This window comes from Trypanosoma melophagium (genome assembly GCF_022059095.1).
Source record: "Trypanosoma melophagium isolate St. Kilda chromosome Unknown ctg2segment0, whole genome shotgun sequence".
Classification (NCBI taxonomy): Eukaryota; Euglenozoa; class Kinetoplastea; order Trypanosomatida; family Trypanosomatidae; genus Trypanosoma; species Trypanosoma melophagium.
This window is the reverse complement of record NW_027125149.1, coordinates 14354-36421: the sequence shown is the minus strand read 5'-3', so window position 1 is coordinate 36421 and position 22068 is coordinate 14354. Positions and strand designations below refer to the sequence as shown.

Sequence of the window (22068 nt, the reverse complement as noted above, 5' to 3'; positions counted from 1 at the left end):
AACAAACTCACAAACACACAAGGTGGGGGAAGGATAGTAAAAAAAAAAACAACAACCCTCACAGCAGAGAAATATCAACAATACCAACAAGAACAAAGGAGGCACTACACAAAGAGAGAAAGAAAAAAAAAGTACCAGGCTACAATGTCTGATGACAAGAAAGCGGTTACTATCACCGTCCTCTCAGAGGATCCCAAAGAAAAAAAAGAAAATGAAAAGAGACCGCGTGATACGGAGCCATTAAAGATGAGCGAGGAGGATGCCCTTATTAAGAGTCAAGTGGAATTACTTGTTAATCGTGCCGGGGATAGTAATACGGAATTAGCACTCACTGCTGTTGAGCAACTCATTGATTTATTGCGAACACACACAGGAGGTGGTGTCGCTTCTGTTCCCAAACCCCTCAAGTACGTTCGGGCCATGTATGCACAACTTGAAAAAATCCTTAAAGAAACGAAGAACACTTCTCTTGCAGTTCGTCTCCACGATGTTTTATCATTTGTGGCCATGACGATTGAATTTCCAGATGGACGTCGTGGTTCACTTGAGCATAAATTACAAGGAACACGGGATGATCTTGCACAGTGGGGTCATGAATACCTCCGTTTTCTCGCTGGTACTATCAGTGCAGAGTGGAAAGAACGTACCAGTAAGGGGGAAAGTGTTAACGATTTAACAGAGTTTGTGAAACAGATAGTAAGTTACATGGTAAGTCATCAAGATGAACCAACGGCTGTGGATCTTCTTATGGAAGTTGAGGATATAAATGCTATACTTCCACTAACCGACAGTCACAACCACAGACGTATTGCAAATTATTTGGCTGCAGTAAGTAAGTATTTAACACGTCCTATGGATACGGCAGCACTTCGTGTGGTTTATGATATTTACGTCAAGATGGAATCATACACTGAAGCACTAATGATAGCACTACGTTTGGGAGATCGAGTATTGGCTAAAAACTTATTTGAAAAGTGTCAGAACCCTGCAATGCGTTTACAAATGGCACTAAGTTGTGGTCGTTATAGACTATTTATTGAAATTGATAACGAAGAAGAAGATTTATTAAATGATGCAATGGGTAATATGCGGTTATCGCAGTTGTACCGTGATGTTGCCCAAGATTTGGATGCAATGGCCCCCAAAACACCTGAAGATGCTTTTAAGACTGGTCTTGATGGAAAAGAAGTAATTAATTCTTCTGATAGCTCATTTAAATTGGTATGTTCTTTCGCAAGTGGTCTTTTAAATTGTGGTTTTGGAAAAGATACGTATTTAACAGAGAAGAGTCCTTCATGGCCCTATGAGTTAACGGAAAATCGTCTCATCGCAACTACTGCTATGTTGGGACTTATTCATCTTTGGGATCATGCAGAAGGTTTACAAGAGATTGATAAATATTTATATGCTGATGCCACAAACATAAGAGCTGGTGCTTGTCTTGCTGTTGGTGTTGCAATGTGTGGTGTGACAAATCCTTTTGATCCTGCATTGGGTCTTCTCTCTGAAAAAGTGAATGATCCACACAAAGAAGTTAAGATTGGTGCTATCCTTGGTCTCGGTTATGCCTACGCAGGAACTCAAAAAGAAGATATTAAAGAGTTACTAATACCTACTTTGGCAGACAGTGAACAGGTACTGGAAGTTCAATGTTTAGCAGCCTTTGCACTCGCTTTGGTGTTTGTTGGTTCCACTGATGAAGATCTTGCAGAAACTATGATGAATACTTTAATGGAAATTCCAGAGGAAAATCTTAAAGATCCGGTGGTATGTTACTTAATCTTGGCATTAGGATGCTTATTTCTTGGTAAACAAGAGGCCGCAGACACACTTCTGGATGCCACACACGCTCTTTCACCTATAATAAAACGTTACACGGAGATTGTGGTTTGCAGCTGTGCGTATGCTGCCACTGGAAATGTTGTTGTGATTCAAAACTTTTTTCACGCCATTGCTGAGAATGATGATCCAGAAGAGACAACAGAGGAAGGTACTACAGAAGAAAAGAAACCGAATGCAACTTCAAATACCACACCCATGAACCATAAAGCTGCTGCTGTTTTAGGCATTGCTTTGGTTGCTCTTGGTGAAGACATTGGAGTGGAAATGGCTAAACGATCGATTATTCACGCTTTACTGGTTGATACAGTAAATAAAGGACCTGCAAATATGTCGGGAAGACATGCTATCCCGCTAGCATATGCATTATTATCTGCATCTAATCCAAGTATGCCAGTTGTGGAAACGCTTAACCGTCTTTCTCATGATAGTGATGTGCCTACCGCAATTAACGCTATTCTTGCAATGGGAATAGTTTCAGCTGGTAGCAATAATGCCCGAGTTGCAAGTAAATTACGTAATTTGGCTTCTTACTATCATAAGGATCGATTTGCACACCAACTCTTTTCTGTACGACTTGCACAAAGTTTTACAATGATGGGTAAAGGTCATTTAACACTCTCCCCTCTTCAGAATGATCGTGCATTGGTATCCCCAACAGCACTTATGGGGCTTCTTGGATTTTTACACAGTGCTCTACACTACGAGAAGACCATTCTTGGTAGGTATCATTATATGCTTTTGACAATTGCCCCTAGCATCAGCCCTCGTATGGTTCTTCCTGTTGACTCAAAGCTAGAAGTGGTGAAAGATGGTGTACAGGTGCGTGTGGGACTCCCGGTTGACACTGTCGCAGTGGCTGGAAAGCCAAAGACGATTACAGGATTTCAAACCCTCAGTACACCAGTGCTACTCAACGCGACGGATAAAGTTGAGATGGCGTCTGGAAAGTATCAGGCTGTTGCGGCAGTGGTTGAAGGCGTTTTCGTCGTTGAGGAAAAGCCAAATGTGGAATAGCTAGAATGTCAGAAAATCAGGATGACATATCTTTCTTAAATACGAAAGAAAGACTGAATGAGTAGGTGTATCTTTTACTGATGTGGGGTAAAAGAGTGGAAGAAACGAGAGCGAGGAGGGCAAGAGAGAAAGAGAAAAAAAAGGTGTGTTCGTGTATGTGAGAGAAACAGGAACAAGAAAAAGAAAGAAAAAAAAAACCAATCAAATGATTTGGTGCATGTCTCTGTGAATAGGTGGAGGAAAAGGGAGGGGAGAAGAGAGAGAGAGAGAGAGAGAGAGAGAGAGAGAGAGAGAGAGAGAGAGAGAGAGAGAGAGAGAGAGAGAGAAAAGAATATGACAAAACATGTCACGAGGAACAGGCGAGTTTTTTGTATTTACACATGCACACTAATAATATATGTCTCTCAAATGTGATTATTACGTGCTTGACGACTATGCATTTACGTATCTTATGCTAGTTTTTCTTCTACTTTTTTCCCTTCTTCCTTCTCGTATTTTTGTTTTATCACCCTTCCTTTCTTCTATGCTCGGTAGGAAACGATCATGTTGGTGAAGATGTTCTCAAGTATGATTTTATATTTTGTTTTTAACTATTTATTATTATTATTATTATTATTATTATTATTATTATTATTATTATTATTTATCATTATTATTTTATTTTGTGCTATTAACTTTTCAAAGAAGAATTATTATCATCGTTTATGTTCTCCCCTTTTTTCTCCTGTTTTTGTTTTTCCGTTGATAGCCACGTTTAGGGAGGGGTAGCACTAATTACAGCAACAGAACCAGCAAAGCGGAAAAGGAAGGAAAACGAAAAGGAAAAAAAAGAAAATGAGATCCATTACTGTATTATTTAAAATCTTTGCTTTTCTATTGGTTACCCAACTACTTTTCGCGGAGGCTCAGGAGCAATCACAGTGTGAGGTTGGACGCGTCAGCCTTAAGAATGTGCAACCCTTTGCCACAACCACTAATGTCTTTGGGGAGGAGGCTAATAATACGTTCCACTTCTGTGGGACGGCGGGGGAGGAAAGTATGTGCGGAGGTGTTGGAGTGGGATAAATTGAAGTTTCAACGGATATGGAGTGCGTGGAGTCCTTTGTGACGATGGTGGAGCCACTGGTCTTTAGCGGTGTGAGGGATGGGACGTATTTCACGATTGCCAATACCAATGGCTCCTCCCTCTTCCGTGTGAATGGCGTGTGACGAGACTGTAGTTCCTGGAGTGGTGCACTACGGTGGTGCGGTGCATGTATGACCTCCCAATACCTCTAACGACGACTATTCCTTACTTTCTTCTTCCTCCACCTCTTCCACTTCCACTTCCCCCTCCTCTGTGATGATGTTTGAGGCAAACTTCAGCTCCGCCGACGGGTGCCCCTCGCAGCGGTGCTTCTGCAACTCGACGGACGACTGCGTGGGGCGCTGTGCCTCGGCGGTGTTCGTCGGGCGGGTGCGGGCGGCGAGGCGCTGCGCATCACAACAGTACTCGTCCAGCAGCACACGAAGGACGGCGAGGAAATAAAGCAATTACTGCACGAACTCCTCGAGGCCGTCGCAGCGGTGCAGAACAGTTGCCACTATATCGCACTCGTCGCCTTGGACGGGTCAACGCAACCCATCACCGTCGAGCCACACACAACCGATATCACCATACTAGAGACTGCCATTGAAAGTCTCCCAGTGGACACACCTGATCCACAGTCAAAAAACCTAAATGGCGCAATCATATTCCCATTGGAAGGTACCTACAGTATGTCTTCTATCGTTGATGGTGATTGTTACGCCTCACTTGTCATATTTTCCGACGGCTACGACACAGCGGGACGTGTGGAAGCTGCAGATACCATTAGTAGGGCAGAATATTTCGCCTCTAAAAATGTTAGCATACTCGCATTTGGTACAAAAAACAGTTTAAACTCTGCCTTTCTACGTCAGGTTGTCAATAGTGGATACTTTGAGGCGAATTCAGAAGTCTCTTCCACAGAAGCTTTACAAGAAATGGCAGAACGAATCACCTCTGCGCAGAATAATGTTTACCACATTCTAATCTCTATTCCTAACCGTAAAGGAAATGTTACAGTATCTGTTTCACTAAACCCACCTGAAACATTTCCAAATATGGTACCTTTTGAATATATTCTTAATACTGACGGATTTACAGGTGGGTGTAATGAATCTCTTCTTAATGAAACCATTGCCAGTCTTGAAAACGCATCAACCTCTACCCTTGCATCCAAGTATCCTTCCCCAGGTGGTTTCATCAATGAAACAGTTGACGCCTATGGAGGTTTCTTTTTCCATACCAACTGCAGTGAAGACGAATGTATTGTGGGTGCAAGTACCAATAATACTACAGATCCTGATTCCTTTACAGTACTTGTACTTACAGAACCTTGCTGTTTCCTATCACCATTTTGCTTTAATGCCACTTTTAACGATACATATGTCCTGAAGAAAAATGTTTTAGACAACTATCAATTTATGTTATGGTCTCGCCTAAATTAAACAGCTTCATTCATGGTTACCTCTCTTTCTGCAGATCAGTGGACAGTCCCACCACCATTTTCGAGCCGAAACCAGACGGGCATAAGAGATATGTCTGGCGAAGCAGATAGGGGTGCTATTATTATTTTTTCTGTTTTTACCATTTTGCTACTTCTCTCTGTTTGTTTCTGTGTCTTTTTTCACAGAAGACAGAAACCAGAAATTTCAGATGGATTCAGCAAACCACACAAAGGGTACTCAAAACCAGAATACCAATACAAGAAGAGTTCATCTAGCATCGAGCTTGATACCCCCGAACTCCCACATAGGGAGCAAGTGGGATATCACAATGTACATCACCTTTTTAGTCGATGAGTGACTGAAAAGAGAGCCAGAGAAAAGGAGTCGAAGAAAGTGGAAATCTAAAAAATATTTAGTGTCATTTACTTCAGATTTTCTTTTTTCCTTTGCTTTTACCTTCTCAATTTTAATAGCAGTAGAACGTTAGCCTTTGTCCCCTCTCTCTCTCTCATTTATTTTATTTTCCAATCGTTCCGAAACGAATTTGATATCGGATCAGTATTACCTTCACAGATATAGAATACATTGATGAAAGGAAATACTGGGGAGTTGTGGTTTGAGCCAAACTATTATCAGAATTTGGACCAACTTCAAATATTTCTTTTCTTTTGAACTTATTCTGCTTCATCTTATGTACTCTCTCTCTCTCTTTATCTTTACTGAAAAGAAACGCGAAGCTTATTCTGCTTACATATTTCTACCCAATAGTCAAAAGACGCATAAAAAAAAAAAGAAACTCAAGATGGACTCGGCGGATGGAATTGAAAAGCTTCTCATGATGGAGATGGAGCAAGCAGTTCAAAAATCTAGACCCAAACAGGAAAATACCTTTTCAATAGGGGCAACGCTACCTCCACCAGTAGAGATCGCCCCAATGGATGACGATGCACAAAGAGAGGAGGATGCCGTTCAGGCGGAGATCGAGAAAAGACTAAGAGCACAACGAGAAAAACGACCAAAACGTGATAACATCCTCGAATTTTTCAGCACAACGGAACAAACCCAATTCCATAGTCGCCATACTGATCCAGAACACCCGGAATTCCAAGTAGATGCAGATCAACAGAACCAGCATACTCAGCAAGAAGCTGAGGAACATGCACGACAAGAGGCCCTTCAACAACAGCGTGAAGCTGAGGGCCCTGGGCTTCAGTTTGTTCGGCATAGGGTTATGGGGATGAGTTCAAGTGGAGTAATGGACGTTGATTGCGATGAAGCAGCTTCAGGGATAGATGAGGTTGGAAGTTCTCTTGCTCAGGCGCATTTCTCATCTGCTAATGCTGGAGTAGACGGTAATTCATCATACCCTGAGGGGGCGGAAGATAGTACACATGTGAGTTTGCTTTTGGAAAGGGATGAAGTCCGTTCTGCATACTATTCAGGGGTAAATAATAGTCCAAGGAGTTATGGGAGTGGCGATGATTATGATACAACATCAGATATGAGTCATTCAATTAGTGCTGTTGTTGCGCAGACTCAAAATGACAATGGCATTTTGGGGAATGATGTGGACAATGCCGTAGAGGTTTACCCTGATGAAGATCCAGATCATGAGATGTTTGAGACGCATACATTGGCGGAGTTGCGGCGTTTGGGCCTTGCTGAGGCAGATGTAAGCAGTCGTCGTATTGAATGTCATGAGTATGTTACGATACGAGAGCCCGGGCGTTGTTTGTATCCTCCCGGTGAGGAGCGGGAGGGTGATCTTTCCGCTGTTAGTATGCAGTTGGGGTTTTTTCGTGCTAAGCAATATATCATTACCAGTTTTCTCTCACGAATGAAGCGTATTGCGGAACGAGAGCTAGAGGAAGGTGGTATTCGTCGACGACTGAGCACCATGCACTGTTTCTTTGAGAGTGAATTGGTAAAGGATCCTTCCGTGACGTTTGATGATGAAGATCTACCACACAATGCACCGTCTGAGTGTATGATGCCTGATTACGAACTTCTTACAGAGACATCAAGTAAAACAGTTAATAAAGCGGTTAACAGGATTTCGTTTGGTGATCCTATTCAGGTTTGGGAGAAAGCGTGTGGTCATTCCTTTGATGTTCTTAGAGGAGGGAAAGATAACACACAGGGAAAACAGACATATACAAGAGGACCAACAGCAAGTAACATCTGGAGCGGTGATTTTGACACGAAAAAACCGACTACTTCTGCCAAAGTATTTTCTGGTGGTGTTCCACTTCGTGTTGAATGCACAAAAATTGGTGGACCCATGATTGATATTCATGGGAGTGATGTTGATCCATTGATTTTCGCGTTATCTTTTTGCAATATTTCCTCAAATAGCAGCATGAAAGTTTCGGAAACATTTTTCTTTAGCTCTGCTGTTGATATTTTTTATCCCCATAAAGAACGCAGAGAGCTTAGCCGAGATAATCGGGTGGTAACTTTCATTCCGCAAGATTTCATTGGTTCACTCTATCTTGTTGTACGTGTCTTTCGTCCTTCTAGTGAGGATTTTGAGAACTATGTTGATCTTTACACAAGGCCTGATCGATACAAGAGCCAGCATGTGGTTCCAATGAAACAAGAGACTCAATTACTAGCAATGACATCGGATGCACTAGAAGAACTTGGATGGGGAGTGATGCGGTGCTGGCAAAAGCAAAAACCAACAGAAACGGTAGAATTAAAACGTCTTTACCGTAAAGGTGTAGATGATGCTCAACTTTACCAACTTGTTAATGATGAACGCTCTCGTAATGCTCTGCGAACGGTTCCATTTGAGTTGGAGTTTACTCTTTCAGATTGTACAACGTACGAAGTAGCCTTTCCGACTGAGTTTGCAGAACCTCGTCCAGAAGAAAATGAAACAGTTGTAAGTCTATTAAACTCAGATGTTCCTGGAGCACGGGCGGAGGCATACAGGTATGCTCCATGCTCTATCCCTATTCTTAACTCTGGTTTCTTTCATGCATACCACAATGTCTACTATTTCCGTATTAATAAAGTGAAGATTGTAAGCACAGGTGTAATTCGCAAGGTACCGAATACACATCGTACATTTGTAATGCAAATATGTGTCAAGGACCAAGATGTTTCACTATCTGAAGAAGGACTACCAGTTATATATGGACGTGGGTTGTCTGGTAAAACTCTTGAAACCTCTGCATGGACTTCGACAGTTCATAGCTGTGCTGATTTTGAATTGAGTGATGAGTTTAAAGTACAATTACCTCTTTATTTAACAGATTCTCATCATATTTTTATTACACTTTATGCTTCATACCAAAAAAAGAATCCTCCATCAGCAGGTCAGCAAAGACTTTACAAAATTGGATACGCAGCATTCCCTATCTGTCGCAATGGGGTAGTTCAAGTAAAACAAGATTGGAGTATTAACTTTGTCTCAGTAGATCAAGCAGTGGTACTTGCTGCAGGAGGTTATCTTACAAAGTTTCCTGAGGCACCATCTGCTGCTCTTGTTAATAATGGTTTACCTGTTATTCGTGCTAGTACACAAACACGTACTTCTGTTCATGCTTCAAATAATATTATCGCAGGCGTCTTAAAACATATACCTGGTGCTTTAGTTAGTATATCACAAAATGATGACATTCTCGTATATTCAGGTAATCTAAGTGAGGTTATTGGGGCCAATGATGACAATACACATATTAAGATAATTGATCTTATGCAAAGATTACCTCTTGCAGAGATTCTTGCTTTCTATCCACTACTTTCATCCTTTAATCTTGCCATTATCAGTTCTGCATCAAAACGGGTAAGTTTAAACTGCCGTACTGCAGCATTAGATGCGCTTATAGACATAATGTTTAAAGCACAACGATATGATTTGGCTTCACGAACAGCAAAACGGAAAAAAGAACAAGGATCGCCTACTCTTACAAAAACTTCTGCCGTGGTATATTTGTATCATTATTTTACTAATGATGTGTTATTTAGTGGAAAACGTTATCGTGTATACGCTGGTGTTGCAGAAACATGGCTAAATCTATTAAACAAGGCTAAAGAAAACCCTGTTGATGTTCCAGCAGGTGAATCAAAAAGTAAACAGCCAGTACGTAACATTAAAAAAGAGATGGCCAATTTATCTTGGTTTCTTTTCGATGTAATTTTGCGTTCTGTGTACCTTTGGGCATTAGAACGACCAAAAGTTCATCGAAGTAAATTGTTTCATCCTACTTTTTACACATTACTGGGAAATCTTTGCGTTACTTTCTTAAGTGTTCTTAATGGTTTCGCAGTCGATGGTGGTTTGGTGCAACGCGTCGCTCTCTTTGTACGTAATCTTTTTAATTACTGTGATCGTGGTCAAGTGCTGTTGATTTACCAACGTGTTGTAGATTATCTTGGGGAGACTGGAGACATGGATGGAACATGTGTTTTTCTAAGAATTACTTTAGAAGATCCAGATGTGGTAAGATTAATGTTACCATCGCCATTTTACACAAAACCAGTTTTCCTAACACGTATATTGGTAGATGCCTTTTCGAAATTACTTAGACATAAAGATCGTGATACCAGGGCTTCTGCGACAGGTTTACTATATTCATTCCTTTGTGGTATTGCAAATAACCCACTTATTCCAGGTCTTACTCTTAAGTATGTGGCTTCACAATTTTTTACCTTACTACGTGCATTATCTTTAAATTGGAAGACATATATACAAATGTATACTAAGCTTGATTCTGCTTTAGCTCTTGGTGACAAACGTCAACTTGTGGTAATTATACTATGGATTATTTATTATACACCGCGAAGATTAATTCGACATTGGTTGAAAAATGAGGATGAATCTAAGGTTCTTGTTGGATTTTTGAATGTCATCTCAGATACACAATCTCTTCTTCGTTATAATGGTGGTACAGATAAGGCAAATATTCACGCTTCTCCTTCCCAAGCGGCTGAATTACGGGAATGGGATGCCCGCATGTCTACTTTTGTAACTGCTATTGGATCACGTATATGTAGTATAATTCTACAAGATATTCCCTATTCTCTACAAACCTTACGAAAAGAGAAGGCAAGTGTTGTTGTTTTCCCATTTTTTGTTATGCTTGAATCTCTTGTACATTTGGGAAATTCTACCATTGCACTTCAATTCGGATCTTGTGCTATGTTTGAAGTGGTATGCACTTTATTTCCTGAAATTATGAGTCGAACAGCACGTATGAGTACTGGAATGGTATTGCTTGCATTTCGCTTAATGAGCACCTGCTGTCAATATGTACGTTATATTTCTGGACAATCATATTTTCTTATGTGTCAATCCTACTTTACATGGACTAATTCTCTCTCGCGTATGAAATCATTAACCGCAAATGCCCTGGTATCTGTAGCAGAGTCAAAGGCACGTAATCTACGCTTAGCAGGTCGCTTTATTGAGTTTCAATTTGATGATTTGATGGAACTAGCCCGAAAGGAAGAAGAACATTTCATTCCACCAACCTCAGATTATAACTCTCGATATGAGAGTGATGCCAACCAAATAGGTGGTAACTCTGGTGAGGCGTATAAGTATCATATTAAACCATCGTTTCTATCAGTTCAACGTCTTATTCCTATATCACAATACCTACTTGAAAAAGGTAATAATAATAATAATAATAATAATAATAATAATAATAATAATAATAATAATAATAATTCAGAGAATTGGAATGGTGGTACGAGTGCTTTGGGAGTTGAAAGAAACGATGGTATGGGTCCTCCACGATTTTCTCAAGAATTTGCAGCAATCTCAGAATCAACACTTAGTCTTTTTCGAGATGTTCTGAGATTACAAATGGATGACTCTATGCGTTTTAAAGAGGCGAAAGTATTTGCATATTTTGAAGTATTACGTAATTTTTTGCGTCAGAATGCATTACGTGAAGTATTAAAATGGCTTCATCGCCTGTATGAAACGCACAAAAATAGTGGTAATATGACAGAGGCTGGAATGGTGCTATTTTTTGTTGGAGCTCTCTGTTTCCGTGTAACGGAGGTATTTTACTATATTAAAGGGAAAACCTCAAATGGAGCACGTATGCCTTTTGCCCTACTTGATCACGTCTTTTGGCAAGACTATGTACGTGTACTACCTGAAGTAGATGTTTTGCTTCCAGCGGATACTGTCTATGCTATTGTGTCTGAATTATACATCTGCCCAGATGATGCATGTTTTACGGTGGAGGGTCAAGTCAAGACCCTAAAGGAGGCTGCCGAGCACCTTGAAAAAGAGCAATACTACGAGTTTTCCGTTGCCATTATGGCGATTGTGGACAAGTACCTCCGCGCCGTGAGTGACTACAACGGGGCGGCCGTCATCCACCTGTCCATGGCGAAGTGGTGCACGTCCATCGCCCGGTACGACAAGCGGCCGAACCACCGCTATTTTCTCCTCTGGGCCCGCATGGAGCGGGCGGAGGGGCCGAAGAGCCGGCGGGAGCTGCAGGAGGCGGAGACGATGCTGCGGGAGGAGCGGCGGGGGCTGCCGGCGGGGCGGGCGATCAGGCGGGTGTACAAAATGCCGCCGGCGACCACGCAGGAGGAGTTCACGGAGTACAGTAAGGCCTTCATCACATCACTCTTCACAGATGTGAGCCTGGTGGTGGTGACAGATAAACTAACGGACACACTCCCCGCTATTCCAGAGCCAACATCGAAGAAAAAGCGGGTGGCCGCCTTACATCAGGCACCCAATCATTGTCTACTCACAGTATGCGAAGTAAAGGCATCGCTGGAAAGGAGTGAAACAGCACCACGTGAAGGGTTTGATAAAACAATGCATATAGGAAAATTTCTAAATGTACACCATAACTATGAAAAGGGAGAAATGGATGAAAGTTCAGCTGTTGATATAATGAAACAACATATGGTGATTAATACCTACGAACTCGATCGTGCTTTTCCGTCAACGACAAGTGCTATTGACGTCAGTAAAACGGAATCTGTATTTTTGAATCCCTATGAGACTGCAAAGGAAATACTGAATCGTAGCATAGAGAAAATTGAACAAGCACCTGAAAATGATTCACTTGTGGTGGAATTATGCAAGGCCCTGTCACCTATGCAAATTACACCACCAGGTGCATATATGAAGGAGGTGATCGCTGCTATGAACACAGATGTAACGGTCATGAATACAATTAAAAAGCTTAGTAGTTTGGTTAGAAATAAACTCTCTATTTGTGAAAAACAAGATGCCGTAACAAAGTATCCTGAAGATTATGCTCTTGTATTAAAGGCAGTGACAGATATTGAATGCTGTATCATAGCATCAGAAGATACCAAGCCTGCAGAATCTTGAAAGGGGGGAGAAAAAAAGAAAACGAATATGAAATGTTAAAGTAAAAGAAATGGTGGCAAAAAAAAAAAAAAAACGGAAAAAAGGAAAAAAAAAAGAAATTGCGGGGAGGCGGGCATTACTATGCTTAAAATGTATTTTTGTAGTATTCTTCCGAATGAAATATTTCGATGTCTTTTTTTGAGGGTTTTTTAGGTACTATTTATTTTTTTCTCATGTTGCTTCCATTCGTACGTCATCTCTTCTTTTTATTGTTTTTGTTAGGGTTTTGAAATGGAGACAATCTACGAACTTAAATTCTGTGCGCAAGATATGATTGTTTAATGTTTTTCCCTAATCAATGTGCAATTCTAGTTGTAGTTACACATATTCATAGCTACCGGTTTATCATTATTATTATTTCTACTATTATTATTGCTATGATTTGTCTCTTTAAGATGCTTAAATGTCATTTGTCATGTTTCTTTTTTTTTTTTTTAGCAAGGTGATGATTTTTTTCCCTTTTCGTATCTTTCTAAAAGGAGAGAAGAGCTGTGTGATTTCTCTTTTTTCTTTCAGGAATTATTTTGCTGGAACTCCCTTTATTTTACTTTGTTTTCTCTCTTTCTCTCTCTCTCTCTCTTTCTGTCTACCTACGCACAAAAAAAGCGGTAGAAGTAGAAAAACACAAGAAAAAAAAAACAATAATTTTAACAATAAAGAGAGAAAAAGAAAATGTCAGCACCATGCAACTTCAAGGATCAAATCACCGGTGAAGTTGATATCCCACCTTCATGGCAAAAGGAAATCACACGATGTGAGGAAGCATCCCAGACGGTCACTGTTGCCACAAAGGAAGAGGCTGCGCAGACAGATATCAGTGCACTACAGGTAGTGAACCGATTAGACAAACAAGTAGGACATGAGAAGAAACAGATTCAGGCTACACTCAATGGTTTACAGTACGTTTATGCCGAAGTTGAGTTTAATGAGGAAAAACTAGCCACTTTCTTGGAGACGACGAAGGAGGATGTACTATCCATGTTGTATCGAAATGTGAAGAGCAGTGCCTTTGATAATTATGAACCCAATTGGTCTAGCAAGAGCACTGATATTACGGCTGTTGCCACTCTGAGTTCTGCGTATGCGGTGGAGGGAGAGCTTCACGCTTTAACGGTCAGCTGGAACTGCAACGGGACACTTCTTGCTGTTGGCTACGGCCGTGTGGATACGGTGGGTTGGTGCCACAACAGCGGGTTGGTGAGTGTGTGGAATTTGTCGCGACACGATATGGATGTGAATACGCCGCATCACACGTTAGAGACGGACTCGTTTGTGACGAGTGTGGCGTTTCACCCAACGCAGGCGGCGGTGCTGGCGGTGGGTTTGTACAGTGGGGCGGTGGTGGTGTATGCGAATATAACAGATAACACACCGACCGCGATGTCAACAGAGGAGGGCGTCGTCTCGCACAGAGAACCGGTGACGAGTCTGCAATGGACACAAAGTGTACAGGAGGTGCGGGAGTCGCATCGGTATATTCTTTGCTCGGCAGCGCAAGATGGATGTGTACTGTTCTGGACAATGACAAATAAATTGACAGAACCGATTGCCTCATTCGCCGTGCAGAATAAGAAGGGTATTATGGTTGGTGTGGAGACCGCCAGTTTCACGCGATCTGGTATGGGTAGCGGGATCTCTGTTCCCTCGGCTGATAGTCTGCTTATTGTTGGTCTTGAGAATGGAGATGTTGGACGTGCACGGCCTGGCGTACTTGGCACAATGGCAACACGTGGGAGTGGTACCGTAATAAATCTTGACATGGACTGGCTTGATGCACATAGAGGACCAATACAGAGCGTTGATACCTCACCCTTTTTTCACAATCTATGTTTAACGTGTTCTTCAGATGGTAGCGCTCATTTGTATAATGTGTTGGAACGAGCCCCACTTGCGACGCTGGAACCTTCAGCAGAAAGCAAACACTTTATTTATGCAGCTCAATTTAGTCCATTTCGACCAAGTGTTATAGCCATGGTCTCTAGGAGTTCATTTTTGCACATTTATGATCTTCAAAAATCGCAATTGAAACCTATTGTCTCATTAGAGGCAGGTGTTGATGGCGCTCCAGTGATGTGTGTGGCATTTAACCACGTCTCACCTGATTGGCTTGTCACCGGTGATGTTCGTGGTTGTGTACGTCTTTGGCGTTTACCATCTTCACTTATTCAAGCAACGGATTTGGAACGGGCGGCTGTACGTAGTAATCGTGGACGTGAAGGCGATGATACAGCTGTACGTTCTCTATTTGGTTTTACACTCTGAGGCAAAACTTACACCTCTCTCTCTCTTTTTCTTCTTTCTTGGTCTCCATTTACACACCATCAAGTGATGCACACCATTTGCACTAGATTTTGGTTGTTGTTTGTTTGTTTGTTTTTTTTCTTTACATTACCACCAGAAAGCGAAGAATTCCACATTACTCCGTTTTTTTTTTTCGTTTTCGTTTTTTTTTCGTTCTTTCTTTGTCTGTGATCTCTCTTTGTTTTTGTATATCTTTTTTTCTTTTGCTTTTTTATTTTCTCTCGGAGCATTGAAACAAAAACAAGGAAGAAAGGGTGGAAATAGAAAAAAAAAGACAACAACGAATTATAGCTAGCTCTTACAAGGAAGAAAAAAAAAATAGAAAGAGGAATAACAAGAAGTGGGGGAAAAATATATTATGGTGACCTTACGAGTTCAGTTGGCAGTTATTGGTGCCCCCACGGTGGGGAAGTCATCATTTGTGCAGATGATTCACAGCAATGGTGTGACGTTTCCCAAGAACTATCTAATGACTATGGGATGTGATCTTGTGGTGAAGGAAGTTCCCGTGGATGATGACAATATTGTGGAGATGCTTATATTTGATGTAGCGGGGCAAAAGGAGTATGAAACAATGGTTCCCGCCTATCTGGAGCGTGCCGCGGCGTTTATACTTATGTATGATGTTTCCAACAAACTTACCTTTGAGGCATGCACAAAGTGGTTAACTGCTATTCAGCGTGTAAATAAGAACGCGATTGGATTCCTCATAGCGAACAAGACGGATCTCTCAGACAAGGCAGAGGTGACGGAACGACAGGGAAAAGAGTTTGCTAATTCAAATCAGATGAAGTTCTACAAGTGTTCCACACTCCGTGGGGTTGGCATTCGTGAGCCCATTGATGATATAGCAAAGCTTTACCTTGACGCCTACCAGAAACGCATCGAGCAGCTTTCAAATATGAAGTGATGAGAGCAATTGTTTCGATTGCTGGACTTGTGTATTATCTATGCTAGAGAGAGTAAGTGAATGAAAAGGATGAAGAAAGTGCGAGGGAAACTACTGAGAATGAGAAGTGAGGGAAAAGAGAGAAAAAGAGAGAAACTTTCCTCTTTTTGTAAATCTGTTTTTTCTTTTGTTTTTCCCTCTTTCCCTCTCTCTCTCTCTCGCCATATATATATATATATATATATATATATATATAATATTTCTTTGTTTTTTTTTTGTTTGATTGATTGTGTGTTTTTGTGTGTCGTTCAAGGGAAGAGGGGGTTTGTGTCTTGTGGTAGATATATGGACCAGCTAAAAAGAAAGCAAAGAAGAGTAGAAATCTAGAAGCAAAGAGGTATCGTAGTGTTATTGCCTCTCGTTTGAGTTTCGCCGTCTTTTTACTTTTATCTGTGCAAGGAAGCTAATTGCAATGATTGATGATGCGCATGTATGTGCTTTTCTTCTTGACGAGATTCGTGAGCGGCTGCCTTTCTACAAGTCAGAAGTTATCACTCTTGATGCCAAGCGGCATGTAGTGAAAAGTAGCTTTGCAGATGGTGTGAAGGTCTTTATCCCTTTCTCTGTAGTGGAGCAGAGCAATTTCACAATGGAGGAATTGCAGGGTTTAGTCGACTCTATGGATGCACTTCGACAAGGGGAATGTACAGAGTTTTATCTTGTCTTCATTGACAGCGGCGGTTCCTTTTCTTTCTACCGAATAAATGCACTGAAGGCTTGATGAGTTGCTCATGGAAGGCATATATTGATTGGTTATGCGTGGTACTATATAATGTAGAGCTTTTTTTATTGTTTGGGTTGATTCTTCTCTCTTCTTTTTTCTTCCTCTTCTTCTTCGTGACTGATGTTTTACTTGAATCATTTCTTTTATTGTATTTCTTCTCACTTCTCATGTTGTGCTATCTAGGTATATATATATATATATATATATATATACTGTTGTACTAACGCGACCATTATTATTATTATTATTATTATTATTATTATTATTATTATTATTATTATTATTATTATTATTATTATTTCTGTTAGTGGGTGATACTAAAGGGATTAGAGCAATGGAGGATCCAAGCTGGCGACGCAACTGCGATTTACTGACAGACGCTCTGCGTTCATTAGAGCGCGGCACCTCGCAAATACGTCGCAGCACCAACAAGCTCACGACTCTTCGCGACATTGAAAAGGAACGAGAAAAGGTCAAACAAGTGACAAGTAAAACAAATGCTAAAGAGGTTCACGTCATACATGATGCTTTGGGACTCATGGAAAAGTACATGCGCTTAAACCCTACACAACTTCGTGGACAGGGTATAAAACTTACAACGGAGGCGAAAGTAGCTTTAGAGAATTATCAAAAGTCATGTGATGCTTTTTACAAAAAATGCATCAATGTGGAAGAGTCATTGCGATCCGGCGGAGGGACAACCCGCGTAAAGGTTCGAGGAAGTGTTACATCCACAAGTGATCTGGATGACGTAGATGAGAACACAGATCTTCTTCAGGGAGAAACAAATGGCAAAACGACTCTGAAAGAGGAATTCGAACGTGATCTACATGATGAAATTATGGCGGAGCGGCACCGTGAGACTTCAGAAATAGCAGACAATGTTAAAGATATCAACGAAATATTTAACCATATTCACCTAATGGTGAACGAACAGGGTGAAACACTTGATATCATTGAGGGAAACGTAGGAACAGCTGAAAGGGCAACAAGAAATGCAACGAACAATTTGCGACAGGCCCTACAATACCGAGAAACTCCTGCCCGAGATAAAATGATGCTCCTTTTTGTTCTCATTTTAGCATTTGTAGTGTTTGTAGTTGTTCTCCTCCATTGATTTATATGATGATATAAGACTGTCTTTTCTTTTTTCTTCTTTGTCAATATCTTTTTTTTTCCCCGTGGAAAGGGCAGGAGAATGCATGCTGACATCATTCATTGCAAGTGTGTCTATTTCTCTGGGCAACGTTAGCCAAGTAGTAACATATTGTATGACTTTGTTTTATCTGTTTATTTATTTATTTATTTATACTTTGTGTTCGTGTTTTGTGATGGGTTGAGTTAGGGTGGGAATAATTGTAATTTTTTCTTTCTCTCCTCTCTTTGCAATAACAGAGTCCTTGTGATTTTTACCTGAATAAAAAACAGTTGTAGGGGTAAGCAACACACATTTTGCTGGAAAAAGGGTGATTAAAAAAAAAAAAAAGAAAAAATAAATAAATACAAAGTAATGTCGACAGCTGTGGTTACTCCTTGGACTGTTGAGGGAGATGTGGACTATGATAGACTCATTAAAGAATTCGGAAGCCATCCTATTGATGAGGCGCTGCTTGAACGTTTAGAGCGCGTCATTGGGAAAAAACCACATCATTTTCTTCGTCGCGGTATCTTCTTTTCTCACCGTGATTTAAATCTTCTCTTGGATGTTTACGAGTCGGGACAATCGTTCTATTTATATACAGGACGAGGCCCGAGCAGTGAATCTATGCATATGGGTCATCTTATACCTTTTATGTTTACAAAATGGCTACAGGATGCATTTAAGGTACCACTCGTTATTCAAATGACTGATGATGAAAAATTCTACTTTCGTAATATCACTATTGAACAAATAGAAGCCATGACAACAGAAAACATTAAAGATATAATTGCTATGGGATTTGATCCAGAGTTAACGTTCATATTTCGCAACTTTGACTATATGGGTCATATGTACCGCACAGTGGCAAGAATTGAACGAACATTTACAGCAAGTCAAGTCCGCGGATGTTTTGGCTTCAAGATGGAAGATAATTGCGGTCGTTGGATGTTCCCAGCCGTTCAAGCAGCTCCATCATTCTCAACATCTTTTCCACATATTTTTCCACCATCGAAGGGAAATGTGTTTTGTCTAATTCCACAAGCTATTGATCAAGATCCCTACTTTCGTCTTACACGTGATATTGCCCCGCGTCTTGGTTTGTTAAAGCCGGCTGTGATTCACTCCAAATTCTTTCCTGGATTAAGTGGCTCCAAGGGAAAGATGAGTTCTTCTACCGGCGCAGCTGTGCTTCTTACAGATACAGAAAAGATGATAAAGGAGAAAATCAATAAACACGCTTTTAGTGGGGGCGGTGCAACAAAGGAGGAACACCTTATCCTCGGTGCTAATATCGATGTGGACGTCCCCATCCAGTGGTTAACTTTTTTCATGGAAGATGATGAGAAACTTGCGCAGATTAAGAAGGACTACATGCTTGGACGCGTCATGACAGGGGAAGTTAAAAAAATGCTAATAGGCATTCTGACAGATATTGTCAAACGCCATCGGGAGGCACGAAAAAATGTTACAGAAGACGATTTAAATTTATTTACAAGCATACGTCCTATGGGACCTGCAGCTCTGGAGGCACATACGTAAGATTAACGGTTGTTCTTCTTGATGATGATGATGTTGTTGTTGTTGTTGCTGTTTTTTTTTTTCGTTTCTCTATTTCAAATACTTCGGGTATACTAATGAATGCCAAGTTGTTATTTTCACTTCTCTTGTATACTGTGTATATGTGTATGTGTTTAGCATTTTTTTAACAAAATTATTTACTCTTTCTTTTTTTATTTTTTCTTCATTTTATTTGTTTATTTATTTCTGTTTTTATTATTCTTAGGCGAAAGAAAGCAGGTACATAGCCAATGTCTTCATGGCGTAAATGGCATGTAGCTGCTGTTGCTGAGTGTAGATCAGCGATGTCTCCTTGTCTTATTCGCTTCGCCATTGGCTGGCCTAAGGAGGAAAAACACACAGAGAGATCTCCTGCAAAAGTTTTTCCTTCTTTTTGGGCTAACGTGAAATGCTTTGGTGACCGAGAGCGGGATTTCTTTGTTCAGTGCGTGGAGCACATTCAATACGGCATTGGTATGAGTCTCACTCCATCTATAGTGCATTCAATGGAACGTTTGCAGGATAATAATAATAATAATAATAATAATAATAATAATAATAATAATAATAATAATAATAATAATAATAATAATAATAATAATAATAATAATAATAATAATAATAATAATAATAATAATAATAATAATAATAATAATAATAATAATAATAATAATAATAATATCAAATGTATTTCATCTGCGGAATTATCAGAAGATGCTACAGTCACGTTGTGTGATGTTGTACTAATGCCTGATGGAAAGCCATGCATGGGTTGGTTTCTGGACAAATTTGAGTCCCAACACTACGATTCTGTTATTGCTGCACTTGAGGAACGATGGAGTGTTTCGTCTGGTTCCTTATGGCTATTAAAGGAACGTAACATCACACAGCAACTAAACAATATGACTTTCAACAATAGACAAGATAGTCTTTTTAGTGAATCAGGAGAATGGACCACTGAACGTATAAAAAGTTTGGTCTCGAGGCATGCACGGTGTGCTGATGCCACTGCGGCTTCTTTTGAAAAGAATATCACTGAAATAAGCCGATTATCTATTTCTCTTTTATGTGATTCTACAGAAGCAAAATATAAATCTCTTCTTGTCTCTTTAGGGAATTGTGTGACTTCCATAGGAAAAGATTCTGGTGGATGTAGAGCATGGTATCCCATTTTGTGTCGCTCATTTGCTTCTTTGTTGACTTCAAAACTTGCAATACGACATGTGTCTGCTATGCGTCTTTTTGAGCTTGGTAAAACTATATCTTCTTTGAAGTTGAATGCTGCTGATGATGATGATGATATAAAAGATGAGGTCTCTCAAGTTTATAAGCGACTGGTGCAGGATTCTTTGGATATCGCTAATGGCAAACATCCTGTAGAACCCATGCACTCTTTATCCTCTGCGCTACAAAACGCTATAAATCACCTTCTAGGTGGACTAAATGATGTGGATAATACTTTTATTTGGTTCCCAAGGGTTGTAGATCTTTGTATGGTGGCATCTAATCCAAAAGATAGGGATAATGCCATCTATGCGGCAGTATTTGCTGTTCCTTTTCTTTATCGTTATATCGTAGCCTACGAAGTTTCACTTTTACAGCAGCATGCTTCTTTTGAAAGATCTCAAACAGGTGAAGGAGAGATTTTTCGGGGTTGTATTGGTCTGACAGACAACATGGCATTAAACTATGTGCTTAGCCATAATTCTATTCAAACATTGCGTGATTCTGTATATAAAACCGATGACATGTTACATCGTATTAGTGGAATGGAGGCTTGGATGCCAGGGGTAGGATTAGATTCCTCCTTTTATATTTCTAACCTTATTATTGCATGTGATGCACTTGCAGGTATGATTGGGTTACCGGATTCTTTGGAAGATGTACAACATGATTCACAGAAAGCTGTTCATGGTCTTCAACATAAACTTAGAGTGTTTGTTCTGAGAAGATTTGGATTTGTATTTGCTTCCAAGATGTGGGGATCTTCGTTTTGCGATAGAGCATTACCTTTTCTTAACACTCTTCGAGTTTCCTTAATTCCTACTCCACGGATTGCTATATTTCGATTCAGAAATATTGAACAAATGCCTAAACCGTTTGATGCGGTTGGTGATCCATCATCTGTACTCCGCTCTTTTGCACCATCATATCTCTGTTATCCTGGCTCTTCACCTTGTTTCTTTGCAGAATGTGGGACTCTGCAAGAGTTGGAGACGTTAGCCAATCAAACAGGTAATACAAAACGTCTACGGTGTCACTTCACACCGGGAAGCCGAGGGATCAGTGTATCTTTGGACTTTGTTGCGAGTGACACTCTATTCTGTTCAATGGCAGTAGTAGCAATGAGCAGAGTTAAGAAGGAACCTAAAACGTGTTTTGTGGATATAGCTGCCCAGATTGAGGGTGTCCAAATTGTTTCACTTCTCTCATCACCAGATGCTCGTATACAACGTAAAGGGGGAGACAGCAAATCTGGGGAAGGAGAAACGGAAAAAAGTCTTTTCAATGATGTGCGAGAAATAAGATCCGAGGTGTAAAGAAAGAAAAAAAAAAACAACAACAACAACAACAACAACAACAGCAAAAACAGAAAGTGTAAATAAGAAAATGAGGAAGTTATGGAAAACTTTTAAAAAGTCTGAATGACGACTTGCAATGATAAC

The 22068-nt window shown here is 40.3% G+C and overlaps 10 protein-coding genes across 10 annotated transcripts; all 10 read left to right on the top strand.

The window, feature by feature from the left end:
- Nucleotides 1-144: 144 nt before the first annotated feature.
- On the top strand, nt 145-2856 carry LSM04_008001 (RPN1/RPN2; the record flags this gene model as incomplete). Its single annotated transcript, XM_067335982.1, has 1 exon — nt 145-2856. One exon carries the CDS (start codon nt 145-147, stop codon nt 2854-2856), a length of 2712 nt encoding a protein of 903 aa, XP_067192725.1.
- Nucleotides 2857-3690: 834 nt separating this feature from the next.
- On the top strand, nt 3691-5367 carry LSM04_009690 (uncharacterized protein; the record flags this gene model as incomplete). The annotated part of the gene is made up of 2 exons (XM_067335981.1): nt 3691-3904; nt 4211-5367. 2 exons carry the CDS (start codon nt 3691-3693, stop codon nt 5365-5367), a joined length of 1371 nt encoding a protein of 456 aa, XP_067192807.1.
- A 12-nt stretch (nt 5368-5379) lies between these two features.
- On the top strand, nt 5380-5721 carry LSM04_007547 (uncharacterized protein; the record flags this gene model as incomplete). The annotated part of the gene is made up of 1 exon (XM_067335980.1): nt 5380-5721. The coding sequence occupies one exon, from the start codon at nt 5380-5382 to the stop codon at nt 5719-5721; it is 342 nt and encodes a 113-aa protein (XP_067192695.1).
- A 448-nt stretch (nt 5722-6169) lies between these two features.
- LSM04_008085 (DHR-1 domain) lies at nt 6170-12691 on the top strand (the record flags this gene model as incomplete). Its single annotated transcript, XM_067335979.1, has 1 exon — nt 6170-12691. The coding sequence occupies one exon, from the start codon at nt 6170-6172 to the stop codon at nt 12689-12691; it is 6522 nt and encodes a 2173-aa protein (XP_067192733.1).
- A 711-nt stretch (nt 12692-13402) lies between these two features.
- On the top strand, nt 13403-14992 carry LSM04_008427 (uncharacterized protein; the record flags this gene model as incomplete). The annotated part of the gene is made up of 1 exon (XM_067335978.1): nt 13403-14992. One exon carries the CDS (start codon nt 13403-13405, stop codon nt 14990-14992), a length of 1590 nt encoding a protein of 529 aa, XP_067192747.1.
- Nucleotides 14993-15389: 397 nt separating this feature from the next.
- Nucleotides 15390-15941, top strand: LSM04_001642 (Small GTPase; the record flags this gene model as incomplete). Its single annotated transcript, XM_067335977.1, has 1 exon — nt 15390-15941. The coding sequence occupies one exon, from the start codon at nt 15390-15392 to the stop codon at nt 15939-15941; it is 552 nt and encodes a 183-aa protein (XP_067192376.1).
- A 451-nt stretch (nt 15942-16392) lies between these two features.
- LSM04_001136 (uncharacterized protein) lies at nt 16393-16701 on the top strand (the record flags this gene model as incomplete). The annotated part of the gene is made up of 1 exon (XM_067335974.1): nt 16393-16701. One exon carries the CDS (start codon nt 16393-16395, stop codon nt 16699-16701), a length of 309 nt encoding a protein of 102 aa, XP_067192344.1.
- Nucleotides 16702-17038: 337 nt separating this feature from the next.
- LSM04_006090 (Syntaxin) lies at nt 17039-17821 on the top strand (the record flags this gene model as incomplete). The annotated part of the gene is made up of 1 exon (XM_067335973.1): nt 17039-17821. The coding sequence occupies one exon, from the start codon at nt 17039-17041 to the stop codon at nt 17819-17821; it is 783 nt and encodes a 260-aa protein (XP_067192610.1).
- Nucleotides 17822-18214: 393 nt separating this feature from the next.
- LSM04_002959 (Aminoacyl-tRNA synthetase) lies at nt 18215-19384 on the top strand (the record flags this gene model as incomplete). The annotated part of the gene is made up of 1 exon (XM_067335972.1): nt 18215-19384. One exon carries the CDS (start codon nt 18215-18217, stop codon nt 19382-19384), a length of 1170 nt encoding a protein of 389 aa, XP_067192442.1.
- Nucleotides 19385-19653: 269 nt separating this feature from the next.
- LSM04_006564 (uncharacterized protein) lies at nt 19654-21942 on the top strand (the record flags this gene model as incomplete). Its single annotated transcript, XM_067335971.1, has 1 exon — nt 19654-21942. The coding sequence occupies one exon, from the start codon at nt 19654-19656 to the stop codon at nt 21940-21942; it is 2289 nt and encodes a 762-aa protein (XP_067192641.1).
- Between the last annotated feature and the right edge of the window lie 126 nt (nt 21943-22068).